Source organism: Anolis carolinensis, chromosome 1 (assembly GCF_035594765.1).
Source record: "Anolis carolinensis isolate JA03-04 chromosome 1, rAnoCar3.1.pri, whole genome shotgun sequence".
In the NCBI taxonomy this organism is placed as follows: domain Eukaryota; kingdom Metazoa; phylum Chordata; class Lepidosauria; order Squamata; family Dactyloidae; genus Anolis; species Anolis carolinensis.
Genome location: NC_085841.1, coordinates 292,329,879 through 292,357,555, shown reverse-complemented (window position 1 = coordinate 292,357,555; position 27,677 = coordinate 292,329,879). Strand labels below are relative to the sequence as shown.

The 27,677-nt window shown below is 37.8% G+C and overlaps 1 protein-coding gene across 13 annotated transcripts in view; it reads right to left on the bottom strand.

Moving 5' to 3' along the window:
- The window catches only part of cd44 (CD44 molecule (IN blood group)), a 93,928-nt gene that overhangs the window by 24,562 nt on the left and 41,689 nt on the right, over positions 1–27,677 (bottom strand). For 9 of the 13 annotated variants that reach the window (XM_062967870.1, XM_062967873.1, XM_062967876.1 and 6 more), the window contains exons 2-7: positions 19,351–19,516; positions 14,540–14,676; positions 14,221–14,292; positions 10,738–10,896; positions 9,721–9,801; positions 4,958–5,086 (exon numbers count right to left, since the gene is read on the bottom strand). In XM_062967870.1, the coding sequence (XP_062823940.1) occupies positions 4,958–5,086; positions 9,721–9,801; positions 10,738–10,896; positions 14,221–14,292; positions 14,540–14,676; positions 19,351–19,516 (744 nt within the window). The remainder of the gene's footprint in view (positions 1–4,957; positions 5,087–9,720; positions 9,802–10,737; positions 10,897–14,220; positions 14,293–14,539; positions 14,677–19,350; positions 19,517–27,677) is intronic. The other 4 variants (XM_062967874.1, XM_062967879.1, XM_062967882.1 and 1 more) reach the window with 1 other exon arrangement.

The window sequence follows — 27,677 nt, the reverse complement described above, 5'->3', positions numbered from 1 at the left end:
AATAGCATTTAACCCGCAATAGCCTGTTATATTCTCACATCACATTGTAGTGCTGGGCCAAAGGATTGAGGATAGCCTGCCAGAAAACTGCATGGTGTAACTATCCATAATAATAATTATCAACAATAAGAGTTACCAACAGATGTCCAACCAGAAGACTACATGATGTTGCCAACAATATGAGTAACCAACAGATAGAAAGAAATCTGATGATTGTGAGAACAGTGGACATCACAAATATATACAGTAGAACCCCGGTAGTCCGAGTTAAATGGGAGGACCTCAGCTTGGTCAACCCAGATCACTCGGATTACCAGGCTTCTTCTCCGTTCAGCCGGGGCTTGGATCCAGGGGAGCGTGCTGCTCCCCTGGGTCCTAGCCCCCACCAAACGGAGAGGCTTCCAGCCATGCGTGCTGCTAGTTAGATAGCAAGCTACCTAGCAACACGCAGGGGGCACCTCCCAAGGGGCAAGTGCCCCGTGCGTGTTGCTAGGTAGCTTGCTATCTACCTAGCAACTCGCACACCTAGTCAGCCAGCGAGCAGTTGAACGGGGAGGGCCTTTGCAGCCCTCCCCGTTCACCCGCTCAGATTGCACGGAGGCTTGGACGAGCGGGGTTTTACTGTACCATACTTGAAAGTAAGACAGAATGTAAGGTCAGTTCAAATGAACAGTTACTGCAATATCTGAATAAATGAAATTTAATTATATGTAGGAGGATCCACTCTCATATATAAATACGATGCCTTCTGATATCACTATGAAGTATATATGAGCGTATTTTTAAAAATCTTTAAAATTTCATTCTTTTTCCTACTGCAATCAACACTGGGCAAGAACACAGAGCAATTTCTTTGTTGTTGGATTGATTTTGTGTCCTGCAAATGTTGAAGAGGGATGACAGCTGTTCAGACAATAGCTGTATGAGCTGTGCTTTAAAAAAAAGTTAAGCTAACATTTTCTAAGGGCCTTTCTACACAGAGCACAAAATGCAGGTCCTGTCGGATTTTTACTTGAGGCGTCCAAACGATGCCTCGAGTAAAAGAGGAAAACCCTCCTGTGTCCCGAATTAATTTGATACCCCATTAGACCAGGATCTTCTTGAAAAGCTTGGGTCTAATGATGTATTGGGCCTGTTGAGACTGACTACCAGGTAGTCCTGGGACTACCCAGGGGGCAGTCCCCACCATCTCACACCTTCCCCCCCCCCAAAAAAAAAAGCCTTAAAAAATAAAACTTACCAGGCTGCCATTCCTCCTCTCTGGAGGCCTCCTGGTGCATAGAAATGATGCACCAGGAGGCAGGGTGAGAGGAGCGATTTCCCTCCTCACTCCTCTCTCCCCCCCCTCCTGGAACATCATTTCTACGTGCCAGGAGGCCTCTGGAGAAAAAGCATGGCAAATTTTTATTTTATTTTAAGGCTTTGGGGAGTTGGGAGTGCCCACGGTAGTTACCACGCTAGAATGGAGCCAATCCCCTGGGAAAGCCCAGATCTTTTGGGCCCCTGTGGGGACTAAGACCCACGATGAAGCAGGTTTCTTAAACTCACTTCATTGTAGGTTTAAATACTTCTGGAAGCAGCCTAAGAAAGCTACTTTCCATTAATGCCTTTTTGAATTAAAAAAAACTTGTATGCCAACCGTAACAGGAAAGGATAAAGGATGGCTTTGCTGCTTCATCCAAGAAAGCAACATTTCTTCCAATTTTCCTTACATGAACATCTCACATGGATAACAAGACTCAGAAGAATCAACATAATTTGTATGTATACACAAGGGAGAAGTCACTATAAAGGTATAGGGATCTACTGGGAAACCAGGAGCTCGACATTAATAAAGCAAAGTCAATGGTGAGAAAACCAAATAAACATAAAGTCTATCTGGGTCCTCCTTCTGTGTTAATGTGATGCCTGCTCTAGTTCCTACAAGGCATCTCAGGACATAGTCAGATACAAATTGCATAAAAAGTACATGAAATATGAATGGTTTTTTCTTAAATTATGAAGATTGTAGTTCAGCTTCTGTGGCCATGCTTTCAAGCAGAACAAGGACCAGTAACAGATGTAAGTACTATTTCATGTCTGCTTTACTTGCCTGTTATCTCACATCACAGTCCAAAAAGCTTAATTGTCACCAGCCCTACCTTGCTGATGAAAAATAGTACAGCTATTTATATTTATTTATTTATTCTTTTCATATCCCACTTTTTTCTGAGCATGGGACCCAAGGTATAGTTTCCTGTATTTATTTATTTATTTATTTAGAAATTATATTTAATGCATTAGATATTTTCTTAGGGTAAGAAAAATAAACTAGGACCTGACAAAATGCTTCTCTGTTTTAAGGAAGGGTACTTATTATCTGGATGCAATAATGATTAGTAGCTTCTACTTGAGTAGGATGGGTGTTCAGATTTTACTCTGGGCTTTAAAGAGATGATGCAAAGTAATGGACCTATTTTGGGGAATACCTTGGATAAAATCTATTATGAAACACTATTGGAAACGTGTACATATCTTTGGCATGTCAAAATTCAAACCATCATTTCTAAAACTGTGGCTTTTTAACATTGAAAAAGATGTTTTAAATCCTCCATGGGTTGTCTGATTTTGCTGAAAAACCCTTTTTTCTGTAGAATCTTTCAGAAGAGGAATGAGAAAGAAAGACCAATATATTCTGATTTTCTTGCTGGTAGTTATAAAACTATTAGAGGGGAAAGAGGATGACGCCCTTGACAACAACAGAATCAACTTGAGCCAGAAAACAGGATCATAATACCCTTCCTGCAGTGTCTAACAAAGACACAAAGCTCCTTTTTCTGCATTACTAGATTCTGACTTCATATAATTTTGGATAAAATTTGATTCCTATTACATTTCTACTTCTGTTATTTTGGGGCTTATAATACTCATTACTGCTAGAAAAGAGGGTGGGAAAATGTTTATGGTTGGGCTTGTCTCCATGTGAGGCACTCCGAGACCCTTTGGGGAAATGGAGGTGGCATACAAAAATAAAGTTGTTGTTGTTATTGTTATTGTTATTATTAGAAACATTTTCCCTTTAAAGACTCTTATTGTCAAGATTTTTATTTACTGGTTCCATGCAAGGCTTTTGCACATGGAGAGGTAAAATGAGAGCCCAAACCCCTGCTGACAAAAGTAGACTTGGAAAGAATCCCCAATAGAACCAGGTCCATAATAGCATTTTGTCCTATTCTCTCTTTCTCTTTCCCATTTCTAATTAGCCAAAGAAAGGGGGCTCATTTTTAGCAACTAAGTTTTATGCCTGATTGACGCTTTGATTTGTTTTATGTGCCAGTGCAAACTTTATATGGTGTAGAATTCTTTAAAAAGGAACAATAAATACAAAGCATTGTGCTTTCCTCAGAGACTTCTGAATGAGCATTAGAACTACTGTTTTCTAGTTCAAAGAGAATGGTGCTGTTCAAAACCATCATCATTTGCAACCTCTAGTTACACAGATGTTAATATGGGAAGCCATTTGGCAGAATACCTAGAACATGTAGATTTGTTTTTCTATTGCATGGAAACTTGACACACATAAAAAGTGCCCCTGAGTTTGAGAAAATACTTTTTTCTGATCTCTCATTTTAAAAGAGAGTTGAGCAGGTTAGAAAATGATTCATGATCTGATCGTAGATGTTCACCATTGGATGACTTCAGAAAACCATTCAAACAACACTAGGTTAAAAATAATCATTGTGGAAAAAAATGGTTATAGTAATTAAGAATGTCAAAGCAACATCATTCTGGATTCAATGAGACTTCAGAATCACAATGACAATATTTGACAAGATAATAGTTTCCTGTCAACAAGCCTTTGTGGAAGTTCTTAGAAATATATGATTAGATTTGCCTGGAACTTTAAAAACCCAAGATAAAGAGAGTTAGAAAGAAGGAAGCCATGACTAAATCTTAATGACTGAAAATGATGAAAAAAATCATATTCCAACAATATAGTACTATTTACTCTCCTCCAATTACATTAGAAAAGCATAACGAACACCTGCTAAAAAACTTACACAACAATGACTTTATTTAGTAATGAAATCACAGTTATTTTTTTAAAATGATAAGCCATACTATAATTTTCAAAAAGGATATTGGTTATATACAGTTCTGTGGAAGACAACATAAAGACTACAGCCTGTAGAACAGAAGGCTGAGAGAAGACATGATGGCCATTTATCAAGATGTGAGGGGAAGTCATAGGGAGGAGAGAGCAGGCTTGTTTTCTGCTTTCCTGAAGACTAGGACGTGGAACAATGGCTTCAAACTACAGGAAAGAAGATTCCACTTGAACATTAGGAAGAACTTCCTCACCGTGAGAGCTGTTCAGCGGTGGAACTCTCTGGCCCAAAGTGTGATGGAGGCTCCTACTCTATGATTCTATGATTCAATGACTTCTCACAGTCACATATTAAAATGTTTGCCCTTTGCATAAGCACATCTGTTTCATAGGTGACCATAGGAAAGCTTGATATTCGGGGCCTTCTTTTTAAGAGATATTGCTATATTGGTCTACAGCAAGAGAAGAATAATGGGTCCTTTTAGCTATAGCTGATGGGTGTGTACATATATCTTGACTCCATGAGCTGAAGCAGACATCATGTGGCTACCTGTTGAGTGTACAAGACATGTGCTGCTGAGCTTTCCTGCATGCCAGTGCAAATGCGGCAATGTGCCAAAGTTCCACATGTCATTCACATTCACATGACTTCCTCAGTTCACGGCACCACTGCATAAGCACAACATATGCCATGTTGGAGCTGGCTAAAATGCTTGTTTGAGGCTTTCAAGCCCAGCAAGCCAAATTCATAAAACAAAGTAGAAGTATTTTCTCATGAAGAAAAATAACCCATCGTACATGTATATAAAAAATGCATGTGAAGTATCATGTCTAAAAGAAACACCAAGCATAAAGATTGCAGTGTATTACCATAGCCAAAAGTTGTGGTCTGCCTTCTTTCATTTTCTTCTGGTGGCCACCACAGAGGGAACTCCTGAGGAATATGCTGGCCTTCAGTAGAGTTTTCATGATGCTTTCTGTTGTTGGACACTTCAACAGCTGTAATGATGCCAGAACAACTAATATATTGAATATATGCTATGCTACTAACTCCAGTATTTCCTCCTAGTAGAGAGTAAAGAGTCACAAGCTGCATTCTTGAATTTCAATTCTGTTATTCATATTTTAACAAGCATAACTAAATATTCCTGATTTTGAGAATATATCAAGTTGAGGGAATGTGTATTTTTCTTGTACTGCACAAGAAAAAGCAGGAATAACAACCAAATGGATATGTATATTATCAGTTCAAAAAAAGACATGAAGGCTAAATCTACTTGCAGGATATGTACAACTAATCAACCATCTGTCAGATCCAGAAAACAGAAGGATGAATCTTGTTACCATATTTATCAGATTCAGGTATGTTATGCTCTTGTACTGAATCTTCTTGCTTCTCATCCTAGTCAAATTCTATCATAATTAAGTGAAAGGATGGTAAAGACCAGTATTGTTAATCATCAACAAATCTGAATATTCATCTGTGATAGAGCAAAAAAAAAATTAAAGCACATATGTAGCACATTGGGGTTGAAAGTTCACAGTTTGTCTCATGCAGTGCAGAGATTTTTCTCTCTACTGGTGTGAGGATGATTCAAAGAGTTGATGTATGAGCATTTCCCACAGTTATTTACTTCTCTTTCTGAGTAGGGTCTTGTTCTTCTGCTTATGAGAGCAGTGCAGCAAAAGAGCGATGTCCTATCATTTCCTCATCCATTCATTTACATCACAGAAAATGTAGGGATGTAAATCTGATGGAGAGCATTCTCAATGATATGAAGAAAAGCAGCAGCATTCCAAAGAAAGAAAGACGTTATGAAAAAGAAATATTAAATGGGAAGAGGAAGATCTCCTTGCAATAAAAAAAGAGAAACAAAAGAGCAAATTTCCATTGCAATGCAATGGAAAAAATGAGTATAAAGATAGCAAAGAAATTCTTGCCAGAAATCCCATCATGTATGTTTCCAAATGACATTTTTGCTTCTACACTTATTCTAAGGACAGTAATTCTACATTTTAGCTTTGGGTTTCTGAAACATTCACAAGGAATGGAATTGGCACATATGGATTGAAACAGTAACCATTTTGTTGCATTGCATAGATTATTGTCTATCAATGATCCACACTTCCCAGGTTTACAGGAACTAAGTATCTGTGTTACATTTTAAGGATGTTGAATCCAACTGTCTTTTTAATGCAGTTCCACACTTCAAAATGCAAGAAGGCAGTTCAGACTCCCCCTCCCCCCAAATTAGCCTCATTATAATCAATATCTAGTGTGAAAGATGTATTTGGCTTGAATGCATACTCTAGGCAAGCAATGTAAGATGGAAAGCATCCAATGCTCAGTTGAAATCTAAGTATTTGGCAATATGACAATTGACAGAGCAAAAATTTTAAGCCAGAGAGGTTCCATCCCATCATCCAAATATCAAATATCAAATATCTATCCACATACACACAAAACAATAAGGGTGCATTATAGCATGAAATGGCTCAGGAGGAGACTCTGCCCCCATCCTTGGACCACACTGTTGCACAGTTCCAAAAAAACCAGGATGACCTTCAAATGAATTATGGACTGGAATTGAGGAGAAAAACCATTGTGTTATTTTCTGGCTTCAGCATTCCCAGTAAACTGAAATGCTGTTCTAGTGATAGTATCAACACAGACAATCGTACAGGCAAAACGTATTTCAGATCAAACAGCTTGCAGCCATGTAGCATTTGGAAGAGCTTTAATTAGTCTCATAAACTGGAGGGACTGATTTGTTGTCTGCATTTAAGAAAGGGCTCCAAAACAAAAATTAGATTAGTCTAAGTGCTATTATTGGACAGGCCTTTGATAATTATTTTGAGTTTGCCTTTCCATGAATCTGGTTAAGTATGAGCCTTCCTCTGAAAACTAGTTCAGCTCTCTAATCTGTGCAATTTCTTTGCTCAAGGCTGTCGGAGACAAAAAGAAAAATCCAAGTCAAAGTTTGCTTTTGTAGGCATGAGGCACAAAGATGAAGTGGCTTTGAAACACAAGGCTGTAGCATAAATTGCACAATCTTTTCTACACAAAAACCAATTCTACCTGTTTAGGGCAAACAGTATTTAAACTTGTGCTGTCTATGCTTTTGTGTGGGGAAATTCACCTATGTATTGGTGAGTAATGATAGACATGAAATATGCAACAATTCAAACCCAGTTCTTCCCCTTTTATAGAAAAACATCTCCAATATTTGCTCAAATAGCTGATATACTGTTCTTTCTCATATTTAATATCAATCTTTCTTTCAACATGTTTTTATACTGTCCTTAATTTAACAGTAATAACACAGTCGGAAGTGACTGAACGAATAAACAACCAATTATACACCATTTCCATGTATCACATATTCCCAGATTAAAAATTTACCAGCTGTTAGAATTTCTGGGAGTTGGAGGCCAAAACATCTGGGGACCCACAGGCTGAGAACCAGTGAGCTAGAAGGTTGTTCTGCCAGCAGATCTCTGAAATCAATTGGCAAAAAAGGATTCTTCCAAGACAAGGATGTTTCTATGTACTCTATAACAGACATCAGAAGAGCTGCAAGACCAAGAACAAGCCACGGGAGTAAAGACAAAGATCAACTCAGAGAAAAAGTGTTCTTATCATACATCAATGGAACCATTGACTGCACAGGGAAGCTGATGAAGAACCACAACCTACAAACTATATACAGATCCACTAAGAAAATCCAGCAAATGCTACATTCAGCAAGAAGGGCCCTCTCACCTCTGCAGGAGTCTACCATATACCACACAGCTGTGGACAAGTCTACATAGGGACCACCAAATGCAGTGCTCAGACACAAATCAAAGATCATGAAAGGTACTGCAGACTAATTCAACCAGAGAAGTCATCAACACTTGATGAACCAACCTGGACACAGAATACTATTTGAGAACACAGAAATTCTGGACCACTGTGACAACCATTATGTCAGACTACACAGCAACTACAAGCACGTGAATAACTTCAACAGAAATTAGAAAACCATGAAAATGAACAAAATCCGGTTACCAGTATTAAAAAAACACCAGAATCAAGACAGTAAATAATGAACACAACTCAGAAACAAGAAAACTCCAGACAGCAAGCAATCAAGGGCCAGTTAACACCTCCCAAACAGAGGATGCCTCTATGGAGATACCCTCACTGATTGACTTTGTAACTTCATGGCTACTCAAGGCTATTCAAGTTTCTTTTAAACAGACAAAGGTTCTTCCTCCCATCCTGGACATTCCACAGATATATACACTCCACTTGCTTCACTGCCAACAGAACCTCTGAAGATAACAGCCATAGATGCAGGTGACACATCAGGAGACAATGCTACTTGAACATGGCCATATAGCCCAAAAAAATCAAAGCAACCCAAAGATGTTTCTGCTGGCAGAAAAGGATTGTGCCTAACTCTACACTTCTTCCACCCAGGATTAGGTTTGCACGGTTTACCTCATTACTTCTCTAAGAAATTCAAAAGTCACCCTAAGGAGGTTTATTGGGAAAGCTGGAATAACCACCACATCAGAAAAAGCTAAACAGAAACATGTTTTGGTGAAGGATCAAAAAGGCCCATTTAAATGATGGTCTTGGAAAACATTTAGGTATAAGTATAGAAGAAGGGAAAATGATCTCCTAGTCATTCCTGTCTGGAGGAACGTCAACATCCCTTTACCACTAATCCTGAGAGTTCATAAACATTTTTTTTCAAGAGACACATGTTTTTTAAAAAAGCAAGATGAATGCAAAATTTAAAATCCCATCAGAAACATATAGATAGCAAAATCTAAAATGGAAGAATGTAATGACCAGGTGAAGCCATATAAATCTGGTATTTTGATTGATTTCTCTCTACTACCCATCAGAGGGGAGAAGAGATCCTCAAGCAGTATTCTGTCAGTCTTTTGATAGGTCATTTAGACTACCCAACCATGATCATTGCTTTTACTTAGTGTTCGGAAACATATTACAACCATGTGCTCATGAAATCTCTTTCACAAATGGAAGAAAACTTTCTAAAGGGAAAAAAGAACCCTGATCATTACTTTCCAGATGATCACTTCACAAAAGGACATGCTGACACCTGGGCACTGAACAGAACAGCACATTGGAGATATGAGTATTTTAGTTTAATTAATCATATATTTAATCACAGATTGGGTAAGAATTTACAGGATTAGTTTCTGAAGAGAATTTCAAGACACATGCACAATGCACCGCCACCATATAGAGAGCATAAAGTGGGATCAGAGTGTGCACCCAACCCATATAATCCACCACTCCCATTTGCTCAGGCATGCTGATCAAACAATTAGGTATAATTCCATGCTAAGTGTGAGGAAAACAACTCCTCAAGGCCCTACCTCAACATAACATGTATAGATACCAGAAATCAGCAAATTTGCACAAAATGAACATTATTCTGTCCAAGTTCTACCACACAGTTTACTTCCCTTCATCTCTGCCAGGAACACATGCCTTTGGAGGCTGAGCATTTGATATGTGATTCATAGCCACAAGAGTGGTGTCTCATCAGCAGTTAAAAGAGAGCTTTCATAAAGGGTCCACAAAAATTAACCATACAATTTATTAGACTTACTAGGATGTTGTGTGTGTTGATCTTTCAAATGGTCTTCTACTTCATCACCTGCACCAGCATGATATGGTGGAGTAACACGATCTGTGTTAGAATGAATGAATAAGTTTCAAATTATTACAGATAGTCACACAGTTTTAATTATTAGTTCCTATACATTGTCACTTTTTTCTGGTAAAACAAAATAACTTTCTTTCTTTTTCACAACTAAGCCACTACTTCAGATTTCAGGAACCTTTTGGCAGAGACTCACACTTGTTAATCAGGCCCCATCTTCACAGCCATATAATGCAATTTTGAACTGCATTATATGCCAGTGTAGATGGGGCCGTGGATGTTGCCCAGGTTTTAAAGAAGCTGTTCCAGGTACTGAACCTATTTTGGGTATTTGGGGAAGAGAATTCACAACCTTCAAAAGGCTTCTTTAAAGTTTGATCAAGCTCTGGAACAGATTCACCATACTTTAGTGTGATGTCCAAACTCATGGTTACATACAAAACTAAATAGTACATTTACTATTTCAAGGTTCCACCAATATATAATTACTCTTATAGTTTCATTTTTAAAACAAGACATACCTCCTCTCTGCTTATTCATAAGGAATGCAAGTAGGTACTTTCAAAGAGCAACCCAAATGTAGGTATTATGGCTGTTGGAGGTTAGGATTGGGCATAAACTTTCCTAAGTGAAACCCACTTCTGCTACTGGTAGAAATACTCATCTGCCAGTAGATCTTGGAAATCCCCTAATAGAGCAGTCTGCTCAAGGAATTGTTCTATTGGCTAAATCTGCTGGAAGAAGATTCAGAAAAGTGCCAGGGGAAAGGAGCAGGCTGTAAAAATACAGGTATGAAATTAGGACTAACAACATGCTCTTAGGGACATGTCTGTAGTGGCATACATAGAGGATTGTTTTGATTCATTGTTATAGGAAGTTAATGGAGAAGAAATCAATTCTAGCTTATAGTTGACACTTTTTCACATTACTACTTAATTTCATTATGTTCAATTCCAGTAATACCTGCATAATGGGTGATACCATGTCTGATGAAACTGGAATCTGTTGTTGGTCTGTCATTTGCTGAACCACTGCCTGCAGTAATTTCATCATCAGTAACTGATGGCCGTTCTGTGAACTTCTGTCCCTCAATATAGCGTGATCCATCTGCATTGAAAATTTCTGTTGAAAAGAACAAGCAGATCATTTTACATAACTCTTAGCTTAAATACAGTTTAATATTTGCAGCAGGATAATCAATGGCAGTGAGGGAGATATTTATCAGACCTTAATTTAAGAGTGGGTAGCGTGCATATAACAACTTAAGCAGCCATGTTTTGGTAAAGGAATAGGGAACCTTTGGCTTTCCACATGTGGAGTTTAACTCCTACAAGTACACCCAAAGATAAGACACTGCTGAAGCTGGAATTCAAACCATCTAGTGGATCAAAGGTTCCCCATGCCTATTTCGATGGTATATGCACTAGCAGCAGGAATCCTCAGATGCATAATTTCCATCTAGGAGGACATATTTTTTAAATGTTAGATCAGTGATGGGAATTATGTGTCCCCTACATATTGGTGAATTCCTAGGAGCCTAAGGACCTCATCAGATGCAGCAAGGGAGGCATCTTCTGGTGGGATTCCGAGGGGCTCTGTGCTGGAAGCATTGCGGCAGCGGAACACCCGACTCCTCACTGAACAAGGCAAGAGGAGTAGAAGAGGAAGCAGAAACAGACAGAGAAATGTTGTGGGAAGGCATAGAATGGACCCCGACCATAGGAAACAGAGCAGAATGGTTCCCTCACCACCCTACAATTTCCTCCCCTGTCCCCTGCTTTACCCCTAGCTATCCGATAAGATCCTTAGGGTTACAGTTTCTTCTCATGGTTTATATTCTGATTTGATCACGGTTTATGTCATTGAATTACAGCTTAAGTTAAAAACTGGTTTATCTAAGATAAGCAACGAACTACTCTGATTAAAAATAAGTCAAGAATGCTTTGGAAGAAGATACGGTAGTGGACTTATTGTTTGGTAACAACATCACTCCTCCCATTACTATAGTCAATACATGTAGATTTTTGGTATTTTATATAATCCTTGTAATAGATGTGAAGCAGGGCTGTAGCGGGGGGGAGAGGGGGGAGGGTTAAATGTTAGAACCCCCCCCCCCCGAAATTTGTCAAATTAAAGAAAACCCCTGATTTACTCATACATTGGTTAACCAATAAAAATTCATGAGTAAACCAGGTTTTGGGGGCAGGGTTGAATGCTTTGGGGAGTGGGGAGTGATGTGAAGAAATAGATGTATTAAAAAAGGAAAAAAATGAATTAATAAAAATGCTTTTTTTAATGTGATAAGGCCATTAAGAAAACTTTGGACATTGATAATTATTTTGTTTCCTTTTCTTTAACCCCTTCTCTCATGTTTTTGTGACATGTTTAATATTTGTCATGGTTTAATCTACTAACAACACTTTCACACACACCCTTTTTTCTTTTATCTTTCCTGTTTTTACTTTTCTCCTTTTTTGTTGTATACATTGAAATATTTGAATTTTTAAAAGTCAATGATGCTTGTACTGTCATTCTTCCAGTCATGAAAAAGGAGATGACAGAAGAACATCCTAGTCTTCAGCTTGTTCCTGTAGTATTCAAGTACATCAAAGCTAGACTAATTGATTCAGTGGGTTATAAGGTCTTGTCAGATGAGAACCAGGAATCTTTACTTTCCATATATTCATATATAATTCTGATTCTCCAGATCAGCTATCAAAATGTTACACATGACTTATATACAAAACACTATAAGTCAGATATACAGAGTGTATGTTCACCAATTTTGTGTAAATAAATGTAATCACAGATAACAACAAAACTCTATTGAAATGAAGAATTTCTGGCCTAATAATGTTACAGTCACATTGGAGGACCTAGCATGCCTAGAGATGACATATTCTGTTGAATGTTTATAAATGAAACAGCAGATAATGGATCTGTGGATATGAGGCTTGTATTATAATCCTGCACTGTAATAACCCGTCTCTAAGAAAATGACCATCCTTATAATAACAATGGCTATAATGTATTCCACATATTTAGTATTGTTTTGCTCTATGGTTAGCAGAATGTACTGTGCATAGAATAGCATAACCCACTAGCAAAGCAAAGCAATGTGTATTCCAACATATTTAACAATGGAAATGTCTGATTTCATAGAAGACTCATACAAACCACAATTTTGTTGTGGTTTCACTTATTTAGAAAAATGATCACTATCAGGGCTTTTATTCCACTATATACACATGGGTTTATGGTGCCATGGAGTTATCATTGCCAAGTCTGAGTTTAGTTGCTGGGGCCACAACATTATAACACTTAAGGTTCCAACCGGCGACAATGTTTGTCCAGTTGAATCCAGCATATCACATCACAATTAAAAGTGTGTTTCCACATTCAAAAGGGAATCCTTGCTAACAAATCAACGCTGTTAGTACATTTGTGAATATAACTGAATGCACAAAGCACTAATCTTTTCAAAAAATCTCCCAGTGAACAGAATGCTTTATACAACCAACAGGAAACTAGAATAACACCAGGAAGCATCTGCGAAATTGCACAGTTAATTTAAATAAAACTAATACTTTTTAAAAAAAAAGGGAAGCAAAAGGGGAAATAATAGAAATGCAACTGGAGGACCTCTCTATCTGCTTGCCAGAAGTTGAAGGTGTGCAGAACGGACACAGGAGAGTGGAGAAAAGAAAGTTTATGTTCATAACTTGCCCACCACTGCTGCAAAACTAGTTAACCTGTCACACCACTGTTAACACTGGAATGACTCACTTTTAAGAACCTATTCGTAGGTTTCCTCTCTGAATCAAAATTAAACTATGCAGGAAACTCTGACATACTACTGTTTTGCAACAACATTGTACAATAAACAGCCTGAACATGTGCTGTTAAATAGATGCAAATGCACACCCCAAACTCTCATATAAAAACATCCACTACCTCTTTGACCTTCTCTGTATGTATTTAGCTGCTTTTTTCGTGTCAGGAATGACTTGAGAAACTGCAAGCTGCTTCTGATGTGAGAGAATTGGCCATCTGCAAGGACGTTGGCCAGGGGACGCCCAGATGTTTTTGTTGTTTTTATCATCTTTGTGGGAGACTTCTCTCATGTCCCCGCATGGGGAGCTGAAGCTGATATAGAGAGCTCACCTGCACTTTCCCTGGGTTGGTTTCAAACTGGCAACCTTCAGGTCAGCAACCCAACCTTCAAGTCATCAGTCCTGCTGGCACAAGGGTAGAACCCACTGCACCACCGGGGGCTCCGTGTATTTAGTTGTAGTTCTATGTTCATGCTTCTGTAATATTGTAAGCAGCCTTGGAAGAGAGGTGAGCCTTGGTAATAGTAACAAAACAACAGTAACAACTTTGCAAGTCTTATATCCATTCTATAAAGTATATCTCAAAATGAAATGAATAAAACTCACTTCTTACCTATTGTACTTCCATTATTAGGCCAAACAGAATATAACTTTATCACTGGGTCACAGACTTTATCTCTTGTCTCTAAAAAAAGTGAAAATAAAACAGTTTCAATGGGAATTCAGCCAACATACAATACTAAATTCACCTGTTAGAATTTGGAATTATCATGGACACTATGCCCTTTCATGTTAAATGTGGGCTGAAGTTTTAAAAAGCTTATATACGAAGTCTACTGGTTCTTGTTCTCTCCCATCTCTTACTTCTACTGTTTCATAGTAGGAAATTCTTAGGTCAGTATAGGAAAGCATGTGAATTAACCAAGACATACCTGATGAATTGAAGCAATATGTATCATATCGTTCAGATCCATTAGTAGAAAGTATATAAATCCCAGTAGTATTAGCTGCACAAAGATGATAAGGAGTATGCCGTGGAACTACAACTTTGTCTTCTATATAACCGTATCTAGAGAGGGAAACAGAATGATATTAGTGCACCTTTAAATATAACATATACATACAGATTTGTATATTACCACAGAGCACCTTTGATGGAATTTCATCTTCTACAGCCATAATCTTCCATTATGTATCTAGTTCTATTTCTGCTATACAGAGACACACTATTTGCACAAATGTTCCACTCTATTATTTGTCCTGCTTCCTAACAAGCATTGAGAACTAGATACATTACAAATACAACAAATACAAATAAGTTATAGAAATTGTGTTTTCAAAAGCTTGGATCAGCTGCTACCTACAGTGGGTTACAAGCATTGCCATACCCATTATCACTCACCACATGTATCCCGCATTATTATTACATAGGGCTATCTTGACATCTTTGAGTCCAATACCTGAGACCTAAGGATGAACCCTAGTGAGGTCCTTCAGTAGGACAAATTAAGCATTAAAAACATCTTTAGTATCTCATTCAAATAAACAAAAGTCTAGCACACATTTCAAGGTACTGTTCATGCCCTAAGATTCCTCCAGCAGTCTTGAAATTTGGCAGTTCTATTAGAGCCCCTCCTTTCCATGGGTCAGACCAAATGCATTGCTTTGAGAACTTCCTTATGGCCAGACATTGTGAAGAAGACAGCCTGTATTGGCACCCATTCACAATCTTCAATAGCCACTGCTGCAGCTGGAGACCAGCTGTCATATTGTGCAGAACCTACCAATTCCCTTGGACAGTTGAGACAGACATAACATTTGTCACAGCTTGGAAGCAGCCAGTGGGGATCTTTGCAGCTAAGCAAGAAGCTATATATGTGACAATCATGCTCTATTACCTGAGGTAGATGCTACATTCTGACTCCTGGAAAAGATCTGTCATTGACATCCTACAAAATCACTGTAGTTAACTTACAGAGCATTAGGTAAGGGAATGGGTGGGCAACAGTGACACCTCAAATATCCACTAATGACTCTCCAAGGCAATTTTGACCTTCTAAGGCCACATGAACTATATATAGGACCCTCCAGGATCACATGAACTGAAGAAAAATAAAACAAAAGCCCAAAGTGGCTTGAAGTCCACTTTTGGTTCTCAACCATGTGTATATTTGATGTGAAACAGTTCAGTCAGTTTACCTTTAAAAGGTAAATTGCTGCATGTGGAGAAGCATTTTGGGCTGTTTTACGGAACATGGGATTGTTGATGGTCACAGAAACAATCTTGGCTAGGTGGCTGCATACAAGTACAGGGCCACACTTTGCTCACTCTGATTCACAGAACTGTATACGTTCATTGTTCCCAAAAATCAAGACAGGGATTGTTCATATAAGAACTGAATTAGGATGTAGAAAAAGAAATGAATAAAATTTTGAACAGGGTTTGGAAGATCCAAAAACACTTGCATTGCATGGGCTATGTTCTGAATTTCCAAGACTGACCTAATTGGACTTTGCTCTTTTGCATCAACACTTTCACTAGGCATCATTATACAATCTTTTTCAACTATGAGATTCCACACCCCCTAAATTTTCTTAACTTATCAACATAACAAACTGACAGCACTATTACAAGCAAGAACAACTGAGTATAGTTATGAAGGAGAGTCAGGGATCAAATTCAAATATATGTGCTGGAATTATAGAAAACATACCACTCTCAAAAATTGGCAAAGCATTAAAATAAGGTTGAAATACAGCAATAATTTGCCCATGAAATGCAAGCTAAAACACTGAACACTCCCCTTATTATTCTGCATTCAGCACAGAGCATTTCACCACATGTTGACCTCATAAATCATATGAATTTTACATTTGACTTCAGACTATTTTGCAGTCCAAAGTTAAATGTATAATTCCTCCTCATTTACTGGTTTCCTTGACATCTTGCTTGAGAAAGTTTAATGTGAAATAGCATCCCTATCCACCCCAACAAAACATTTTAAAGAGCTGCTACCACCTTGGGCCTGGTCAACAGATATGGTCACTGTGGGAACTTCAGTTCACTCTTAAGTGAAGTCCAGAAAGCTATAATCCACTTATGTGATTCATGTCCACCTGGTTCACATCACAGACTGACTTACAACATTAAATGTTAGTCATGGGTGGAACATATGGCTACTTTAGTGAACAAGTTGCTGTTTCCTATTAACTTTGCCTGCATAATAGTAATGAGAAAATTTGTATTCCTTCCCTATAATCTAGGAAAACAGTTATATCCCAGGAGGCTCCTATTTCATGTTCATTTTTTAACAAAAATTCTATATGAATACTCTATATATTACTTGAAACTGAACTAAGTGGAGCTGATTTCCAAGTTAATAAGAATCGAACTAGGCTACTTGCTTCTGCACTGAAGCATAACATTGTCAAATAAAATCATCGGGACTTTATCAGGCTTTTACAAAATTACCAAGATGGCTTTTAATGCCGTGCTGCATTGTTTTGTTAGTTTTTATAATGAAATTCTTTAATGAATTTTAATAGTTTTAACCTTATGTTTATATGTCTTTAAGTTGCCTGTTGACTTATAATGAACCCATGAATTTCATAGGATTTTCTGAGGCAAGGAATATTCAGAGATATTGCCAGTTCCTACCTCTGAAATATAGCCTAGAGCACCAGGTATTGTATCTTCTCTTCCACATACTAGCCAGAGTTGACCTTGCTTAAGTTCCAAGATCAGATGGGATTTGGTACCTTATGATTACTTGTTTTCAAAATAACTTTTATATGTATGCTCTTATTATTAATTTTTGTCTAGTTTTTTAACATATGGTTTTGAATCAACTGTAAGACAACATTAAAAAAAATCTTTATAAACTCTGGTAGCAGCTGACAGCCTACTATGGTTAAAGGGATTGTGGTATCCACTCCCATGTGCTTAGTTACATGTGCATAAATCTAGATCAAATTCATTACATCTCTTCCTTTTTTCTTTCTTTTATAGTCTTGGATATCAATGTGTAAGCCACAAGCGATGTTCTCTTTGGAGTATTCAAGGTAGCATAACATCCTAACATATTTGCACTACACTGATGCTGGAAAAGAGATTTCAGAAATATCTACAAGCAGCCCTCCCAGCAAAGAATCAAACAAATGGACACGGAGACAGTGATAGTGGGCTAAACCCAGCTTAGCCCAATAAGGGGCTAAATCCAAGGAGCTATATGATGAGAAGTCATGCTTCTCTGGACCATTCTCAAAGAGATTTTTTTCTCACTATCTCTTCTGAGAAAGGAAGTGTAATGAAAGATTGGCCTTATGGGCAAATAGGACTGTAGGAGACCTTCTGAGAATGCCTCCTGGAAACAGAGTAACTAATAATAAATGCACTTGACATTTATTTTGTGCTGTTCAGATATTTTTGCCTCAGTGCTAACTAGTTAATCCAATTATTTTCCATACTAATTAAGCTAATTATTTTCTATATCAATGAAGTTGCATTTGCCTCTGTTGTAATGAAAGGGTGTACATGCCTTCAAACTGCCTGTCGACTTATGGTGACCCCATGAATTTTATAGGGTTTTCGGAGGCAAGCAATACTCAGAAGTGGCCTTGCCTGTTCCTTTCTCTGAATTATAGCCTACAGCACCTGGTATTTGTTGGTGGTCTCATATGCAGCTCCTAACTAGGGCTGACCTTGCTTAGCTTCAAAATTAGATGGGATCTGGTGCCTTTAGGGAATTTAGACAGATATATTGAAAGTACACAAATAAAGTCCAAGCACAGTTTGGAAGAGGAGATAGTCCAGTTAAATAATATCCCTATTGTTTAAAATTCAAAGGTAACAGTAGTTCAGTCTTCTGATAGTAGCCAGTGTATTTGGCTTACTCTAATTACTGTGAAGGTTTATCGGTTTTAAAAATCTATTTAGTGTTATGTCGATCATCAAAGTGCTCCCAAACACTCCTGGGGAAAGCAATGTACCACTCATTACATATGCTAATCACCTTAGGCACATGCTACATTTGCGCTTAGGGTACATAACAACTGCTTCCAGACAAGGAAGTTGCCAGACCATTTTTCAACTTGTCCTGTGGCACAGAAGTCTATGAGGATGGACAGGAGGCTTGTAAATATTTATGGTACTTATCTATACTGCTGCCAAGAAGAACTGGTACAGCACAGTGACAAATGCCATTATTATACTCTATGAGCTGAGAGTCTGGCTGATGTTTTGACTCAGCTGTGTATTTGCTGGATGGTCTTAGAGTTGGTCACTGTTCTCCCTCTTAAAATTGTAGTATGATTATATTGATTTACTTCGCAAGTCTATTCTAAGCATTTCAAAAAATGCTTGCATACATATAGGGTTTGTTTTTTTTTTTGTTTCAATGGTGTCTCCCATATTGGAAGCTGTAGCACAATTAGAAGTAGAATTAAAGTAGACTCGTTTGAAAGCATGAAGATCCAGCTTGCTATCCTTTTACTAGTTTATTTCGGCAACAAACCTGGGAGGTAGACCAAGATGGGCCACCCACCACTATATCTCATGGAATGCATAATTGTTGGTTGAAGAGTGTTTGATAAAATACAGTACAAGTAGCAAATACTTTTGCTGCTTGTACTGTGTTTTACAAGGGGGAAAAAAATACAAAACAGCAACTAAAATGACCACCAAAAATGAATACATCACAACAAAGATTGATCTGCACTCATTTCCCCCCAAAACATTTCCTACCTGCAGGTTTCAAACCCAAGGTTGTATGCCTTCCTCATCTGCTCTAAGGTTGGGATGGTGCTGTTGAGGGCTTTGCAAAGTGCAATGGCATCTTCTCTTGTGAGGCTGTAGCGATGATTTTTCTCAACATGGAAAACCCCTGCATATCTACAACTTATATTCAAACCTGTTTACGAGAGGACAAAGGAAAGATAATATAATGAACCAGCTTGTTATAATGCAGTATTAAACACTTACTTCAGATATTTGGCTGTGCTAAAACTGTAATTAAAAGGTTAGTGAAATCACTGGATTATTTTTAATTAAAAGAACTTAATAAAAATTAAAGAACTTAAAGCAAACATTACGAAGAGACTGCATACAGATCACAGGTGAAACCCTAAACTCTGCATTTGCAAAGTGATAAGCTTCATAATGGAACAGGCTCTTGTAAACTGGAAAATGTTTGGTTTATAAGTGAAGTGTTCGAAGGTTTATAATGATTGAAACTCTTGGCAGCTAATAGTTCTCTGAAGACTTTTCACACCACACAGTTATAGCACAATAAGTCAACTTTTGAGTGCCATGGTTGAATCGTATGGACTCCTGCATTCCTAGTTTTATTGAGGCACAAGACCTCTCTGGCTAGAAATTGTAATTTTTTTGAGACATGCAACCACTAATATGATATGAATAGAACTACAGTTATGTATTGCATAGATTCATAAGTGAACAAAATGTTAGATTTCAGTTAAAAATCAGAAAAAAATAAAGATAAGCTGGAGTGTTTTTTTTAATTCAAGTTCAAGGGGGGCCCTGGTGAAAAACCCCATTAAAGGCACTTTTTTAAAAAATGCTGAATCCCAGCATGATGTAGAGGTTTGAGTGTTGGACTATGACTCTTGAGATCTGGGTTCAAATCCTTTCTTGGATATGAAAATTTACTGGATGACCATGAGCAGGTTACAAGCTCTCAGCATTCAGTCTTAGGACTGCTTTAAGTTGCAAATGACTTGAAGGCACACAACAACAACGGCAACAACAATGGCAATTACAACACTTCAAATAGGTCAGAGCCTTAGACAGCATGTTTACATTTCTGACTAAAATGAGGAGTGCATGTTTCCTTTCACTGACTGAATTTCACTTAACCTAATTTCCAACAGACTGATTGATATATACAACACAACTAATCTTTTCTACATAATGCATAATATGTCACTAAGCTCCTCTCAGTATTTGCCTTCATTCATAATAAACTGTGCCCAATGGAACGGCAAGTAAACAAAATGTCTGGCAGCAGGAGAAGAAAGGCGATGGGTTCACTGGGAAGAAAGGCTATAGGTTCAATGGGTTCATTCTCGAATTGTTAATTCCATTTATGGGAGTGTCTTTGGGCAGAATGGCACTCCAATGTTTCCGCCAGTGGAAAGAGGACAGGGGCTATCTCTGTCAAACTCAATCTTTTCCTAGGCTAAAAGTTCCCCCAATTGTCAGAGGACTTGTCAGGGAGAAGGGGAGGGAGGAGAAATGAGTAAAGGTCACATCCTCTCTGGGTTCATAGCAGAAAATGTCCATGAGACCAAGAGCCACCCAGTGACACAAGGAAATGAATCAAGACCATGCCTGTATTCCAGCACGGTAGCAGATCGGGATTTCTTGCTCAGCTGGCTTAAGTTTATTTTTCTGCTTCCTCTAAGGCAAACTGCAGAGGAAGAGAGATGTATGCATTTCTGTTTTCACTTACAGTGGGCAGTAGACTCATTACTGGCATTAAAGAATATTCCACATGCCAAGTATGCAGATGTCCACAACATCTGTTAAGCTTTCCTAGAATATTGTGAATTGTTTCCATCTAGGCTGAGGGTCTTATAAACCAATCGTATTATGAATGAAAGAAAGAAAGGCTCCTTTCTTGCTCCCAAGAACAAATTGTTCAGCTATTAATTTGATCACAGTCTTGCACACACACAGACCATGCATACTGCTTTATTATATAGCACTTTGACACCTTGACTCCATCCTATGGCATCCTGGGATTTGTAGTTTGCTGTGGCATCTTAGCTCTCTGGTGGAGAAGGGTAAATATTTCACAAAAATAAAAATTCAAGAATTCCATAGCATTGAGCCATGGTAGTTAATGCGGTGTCAAACTGCTATAATTCTGCAGTATTGATAGTCACATGATGGAATCCCATTGCAACCAGTAGGCACTAGGCAGGGCATCTGAGCATTTAAGAAGTGGTAATTCTGAGTCTACTGTTGTGCATTGCGATTGATGGGGATTTCTGAATGTTCACATTTTATCATAATACAACATTTTTATTCTTATATTGCTATTTTAGACTGGAATGCTTCCAATGAGATCAATATGACTCTCTTCTTCCCCATTTTATCATCACAACAATGGCAACTTTTTGAGGTAAATCAGGCTAAAAATGAAGTAATTGGTCCAAATTTAACCAGTGACTTCTATGGTGATTTGAATCTATATCCCATAAATCCCATCCCATCACCATAACCATTTGATTGGTCTGGTTTGCATTTTGTTCACTACTACAGGTATTTTGGCCGTAGGAATGGAAATAATACTTTAATAAAATTGAAATTTGGTCAAAAAACATGTTTTCTTTAGTGCTAGCAAACCCTAAGAAGAACAAAAGATGCACTGCCAATCTTCACAATTTGGAATTCAGTTTGCACAGTTAACACAAAATTATTTTGCATAAAAAAGCCATTTTTGTGTGTGCAGAAAATAGATTTTCCTGCACAAAAGCATTTCTATTCAGTAGTAGTATTTTCTATATAGAAAAAGCTGCAACAAGGGAGTTATTCTGAGCAAATATTTATGCATAGGGAAAATATGTTTTGTACAGAAAATGGTCCTTACTACACAGAAAATGCAAAACAACTTTCAACATATTGAAAATTTGGCTTGAAAATTATTCTTTTCAAGCAAATTGCTTGTTTTGTAAGCATGGTTGCACATGTTCTCGCATTAGACAAGCTGGCCTTAGTTCCAAAAGTTTAGAAAAGTTTAAAATTTAGAAATAAGCTAATGACATTTTACAGACAGGACAAAATTATAGGGAAAACGTTAGTCTTGCCATTCTTTACCACTTCACCTTTCTGCCTTTCATTTTCATTCTGGACTTTTTATTAATGGCAATTGTGTTTTCTATGTCAGTAGGCGTATTAATACACTCTGGATTTTAATCTGGATTTTAAAGGAGCTTTCTAAGATACTGGATTTATAAAATAATAAGAATAATTATCATACAAAAAATCCCACCCTCTGAGCACGTAGGCCTCAAAGACCAGCTAAAACAAAAGGGTCTTCTTGACCATGAAAGGATAGCAAGGAGGACACCAATCTAACATGTCTAGAAAGGGAATTACAGAGCCTGGGAGCAGCCACTGAGAAGACCCTCTCATGTGTTCCCACCAGATAAGTTCATCACAGCAAAAACTGGAGAAGTCCCCATCACAGTTTGTAATGCAACCAAGTAACAAGCAATACCTTTGTCAACCATTAAAGACACAAGTACATGGTCATGTTTTCACTCTGGCAACCCTATAATTATATCTACTTTTCAAGGTGGTGAGATAGAGAAAAAGGACTCCTTAGAAACTCTCAAGACATGGGCACGCTTATAGACCGGTAGCAAGATCCAGTCCTTCAGATAAGCTGGGAATCAACAGATTTTACAGATTTTAACTATGGAATTGTATTATTTATGATGCCAGACTGACTGAGTTATATGCTTTGATATTTTTATGTTTTAGTCAAGGCTGTTTAATTCAGTTTTAAATTTATGTTTTAAATGTTTGCACTTTTATACTAAACATGGCATTCAATATTTGCTGTTTTTGTTTATGGAAGCTGTCCTAAGTTCCTTTGGGGAGAGAGGGCGGGTTAGAAATAAAGTTGTTGTTGTTGTTGTTATTATTATTATTATTATTATTATTATTATTATTATTATTATTATTCAAGCTATTTTAGGGAATAGATTTCAGCAGTTTGTACTGCATTTTTAAAAGTTTGGATGAAAACCAGTAGCAGTTTCTCTGCCATACTGCCATAGGAGCCACTAACTTTCACTGTCTTTTTGTTTTTTTTATTTTATATTACTTTCTACTCTCTCTTTGTTTAAGGCAGGAGAACAGTTATCATTGATCCAATATTTACTGATATATGTTTGTCATATTATTTGTACTATCAAATCTTCAGAATCAGTATTATAAGCTTTACCTATAAAAGTACACTGGCATTATTTCATATTAGACTTTTGTGTCAAAGAATTAAATTAAACAGAACCCATATTAGGGAGGAAATGGTGCCATGCTAAACCCTTGGCACCCTGCTAGATACAGCTTCCTTCCTGACAAAAGAGATAGATTATGAGACTGTTACCTTGGTTGTGTTATGATATGCTGAAGAGGAAGCAGAAGTAAAAAAACAACGAAAGAAAAGGGAAGCGAGTTACTGATTACAAAGACAGCCCTATGCCATTCACTAACCACAGTTTGATCTATAACAAGAGGTGAAGCAGTTTAAGAGGATGGAGTATCAACAGCTTCTAGCCACATACTAGGCTGTTTGTAAAGATACAAGAGTGGGAGTTGATTTAGAAACCATGTCAAGGAGGCCTTGCCAACCGATAGTCCTGGCAGGATTTGATGGCTGCTGGTTCATTTCCTGGAGTGCTTTCCAGTCTTTGTTCATTTTGTGAAGACTCCGAGTACATAATATGGCAAAAAGTACATCTGAAATGGACTACTGTGTGCAGATTAATTGAGAGGGGGTACTTTTTAGGTTGTACGAACCTTTTGCTGCTATTGTTTTAGACACAAATCAGCATGCAAAAAAGGCTTTAGCAGAAAACAGATTTGTGAACATATACAGTTGTAAAACTATAGCACATGTTATTGTTATGGATCTTCAAGTCATTGCCAAATTATGGTGACCTTAAGGCAAGGTTTTCTGGGGCTAGGAGTGTTGACTCCGTAGATTTCAATGGCTGAGTAGGAAATCAAACCCCAATCTCCAGGATTCACATCCCAACAGTTACACACATTAAGGCCCCCTTCAATGCAGTTCTAAGCTAGTTTCAAACTGCAGACGCCAGACAACAGACTCCAACAAAAAACATCAGAGCTATGGGGTTTGTGTAATCACCATCAAGGATTCAAACTGGTCCCAATATTTCCTGTGTAATCACATCTGCACACTAAAATCGCTTTTTTTCAATACCATTTTGAAATTGCCTTAAATGGTCAGCCTAGATATGGCCATACTTATACATATCTGTATGAATACCTACTGGGTAAAAGTGGGCAAATCACACTGTCTTGCTTCAAGGAACAGCAATGACAAACCCCCTCTGAATACAGCTTGACAAGAAAATCCTATGGCAGGACCACTATAAATTAGAGTTGACTTGAAGGCACACAAAATCAAAAATGGCAATAGCTACTACCGTGGAAAGAATGGACTCATTGTGTACACCCTGTTGCAACCTCATGCTTGGAGAATCCCTACCAGTGACTTTCTCATTTCCTGTTAGAAAAATGTATGTTTCCTAGCCCTAAAACAAGTGGGTTCCCCCTCAAAATCTGGAAAAAATATTTCTATGTGGCCCCAAGAGGGCACAGGGAGATTGGAAGCAAAATAAATTAAATAAACAATTTAAAATATATTAGTGGCAGCTTTTGTTGAGGAGGAGGTGTGCTTCTAAGTTGTCTGGTGTAACTACTTGGTTTCTAGAGCTGGAATAGTTGTTTACTGTTTCTCTGCAACAGGCAATTGTAGAAGCATCTAGCCACATCTATACTGATCATTTAACACAATTCAAAGCTTGCTTCAAACTGTGATGGCAAGATAATAAATGCTCAGGAAAGTGCATGAAATGTGCATCAGTGCTATGTGGTTTGTGTAATCACCATCTGGAAAGTAAACTGTTCCAGGATTTCCTATGGAGTCATCTGCACAATCAAACTACTTTCTTCAATACAGGTTTGAAATTGCATTAAATGGTCAGTGTAAACAGGGTCTATAGTAACCTATCTGGAAAGCTACATCATGCACTGTGTCCCCCTCCCCCCCCCAAAAAAAATTAAAAAAAATGCTCTTCTAGAATTAATGGAGGCAGTTTTGACATGTTTTTAACCCACCTTCCAACCTCAGAACCAATTTAGGTCTAGGAGAAAAAAACAGAAAGTGAGTTGAAGCCATTTTCTACTTCAAAAAAACCTACCCCAGGGAGCCAAAAATATATCAAAACTCCCACACCCTCAAATAATCTTTGAGAGCATTTAGGGATAAAAATGGTTGGGCCATAAATAAAGACTTGAAGCACACATGTGGTCCATGGGCTACATTGTTTCTACCCCTACTATACAAAATCATAGTTATTGGAGACAAAATGAGGAATAAAATCATTTTGCAGAAGGGGAACTCTCAAGAGTGCAGTGAAAGATCTCCAAGGTCTACTAATCCTTGAAATAATCCCTGACAATATCAGAGCATGACAAATCATGCATATACATTTGTAACAATGCAGTAAGTGTGGCAAATTAGTCCTACCTCCAGAGTATTTTAAAAAATGAGTTTCTGATCAAAATTTCCCCTCTACATTTTACTCCACGTGTGCTTAAATGTTTGCACTGGAATTTCTAATGGATAGAAATGCTGTAATTTCTTTATTTGCATTTTACTGTGGTTGTAGTTTTATGCAACCTAGGTGTGCATCCTATGAATTCCCTAGGGATGTCTTTAGACTAAACTCACACAGGAGACAAAAGTGTCCCCACTGGTCCCAGATGGCCAGTAAATAGTAGGGATATAAATAGTAATCCCAGCATTATGTTTACAACCACAAAAATACAAATGAAATCTTAATTCTACTTCTAGGGAGATAACATGAATAAATTAATACAGAAGATTAAGAAGGATACCTTGGTAAGGGTTTTTTGTGTGTCTTCTAGCTTTTTAAAAAAAGAAGAAAGCATGTTTGAAGCAACATATTTTGTGATCACTGAGCAATAAACTTATATTGCATTAAGTTGTCTCTGTTAAAAACCTTGACTCCAATGATGCTCTTCCAAAGATAATATTGTTACAACTGAGAGGAGACTGATTGATTTTATTAAAATGTTTGTTTATTGCCTTGCATCCCACCAAGGCCCCTCAGGGTCAGCAGATGTCACGCATCTCGCTATCATGCACAGTGTCCAAGCTAAATTCATTTACTTCTCTCTTGATCAACAGCCAAACATAATGCCAATCTAAGAAAACTATAGACCAGAGCCTCAGATTATGAGGGCCCTCTAGTGCAAATGTGTATATGCAATCACCCACACCATAGTATTTCCTTTTTCTGTGTATAGTAATGAAAATTGGACTGTGGAGAGAGTTGACAGAAAGAAAGTCAACTGATTTGAAATATTGTGCTCGAGTCCTACTGTCAAAATGCAAATATATGAGTCTAAGAACAAATAAAGTTTGATCTCTTATAGAACAAAGTTACCAAACTGAGACTGTCATGCTTTGGAAATATCACAAGACATGACTCATTAGAAAAGACAACAATGGATTGCAAGGTAGGAGGCAATAGGAAAGTGGAGAGACTTGGTTACAAATGGATAGGTCTAATTAATCAAGGAAGCAACAGCCCTAAGTTTGCAAGAGCTGAGTAGGTTTGCTGATGACTGGGCCTTTTTGAATTTTCTGATTCCTAAGGTCATCACAAGTCAAAGACAACTTGATAATAAATAACAACAATAATGCACAGTGTGGGCGAATGTGGTGTAGCCTTTTAAAATTGACATAGGTTATGGTGTCAACATATGCTAACCCACACGCAATTCATGCCTGGGCAAGAACACAATTTCAAGTTTCAATTGGTCAGAGGTTCTTGAGTTGTGGTTCGTGGCCTGCACTGGTAGTCCACGAGCTGCATTCAATGGTTCTAAAGAACTGCTATTGAGAATATCTATACTTGATATAGTTGCTTTACTCTTTCCTTAAAGACTTATATCAAGACCATTTGACAGACTCAGATCAGACTGTTTTACAAGTCTTTGACACAGGGCCTGCAATTTTTGCAATTTAACATTAGTGCACTCTACAGCTAACCTTGGAATATTACACTTTCTTAGAAGTAAAAAAACAAACATATGAGGAGTAGGTCATTGCTCCTCCCTCCCTGATCAGTTTCAGTGTTATTGTGTACCTTCAAGTATTTTCTGGTTTATGGCAACCGAAGGTGACCCTATTTTAGGACTGAGAGTATGTGACTCACCCGATGTCATCCATTGGCTTTCTAGAATTATAGTCCAATGTTCAA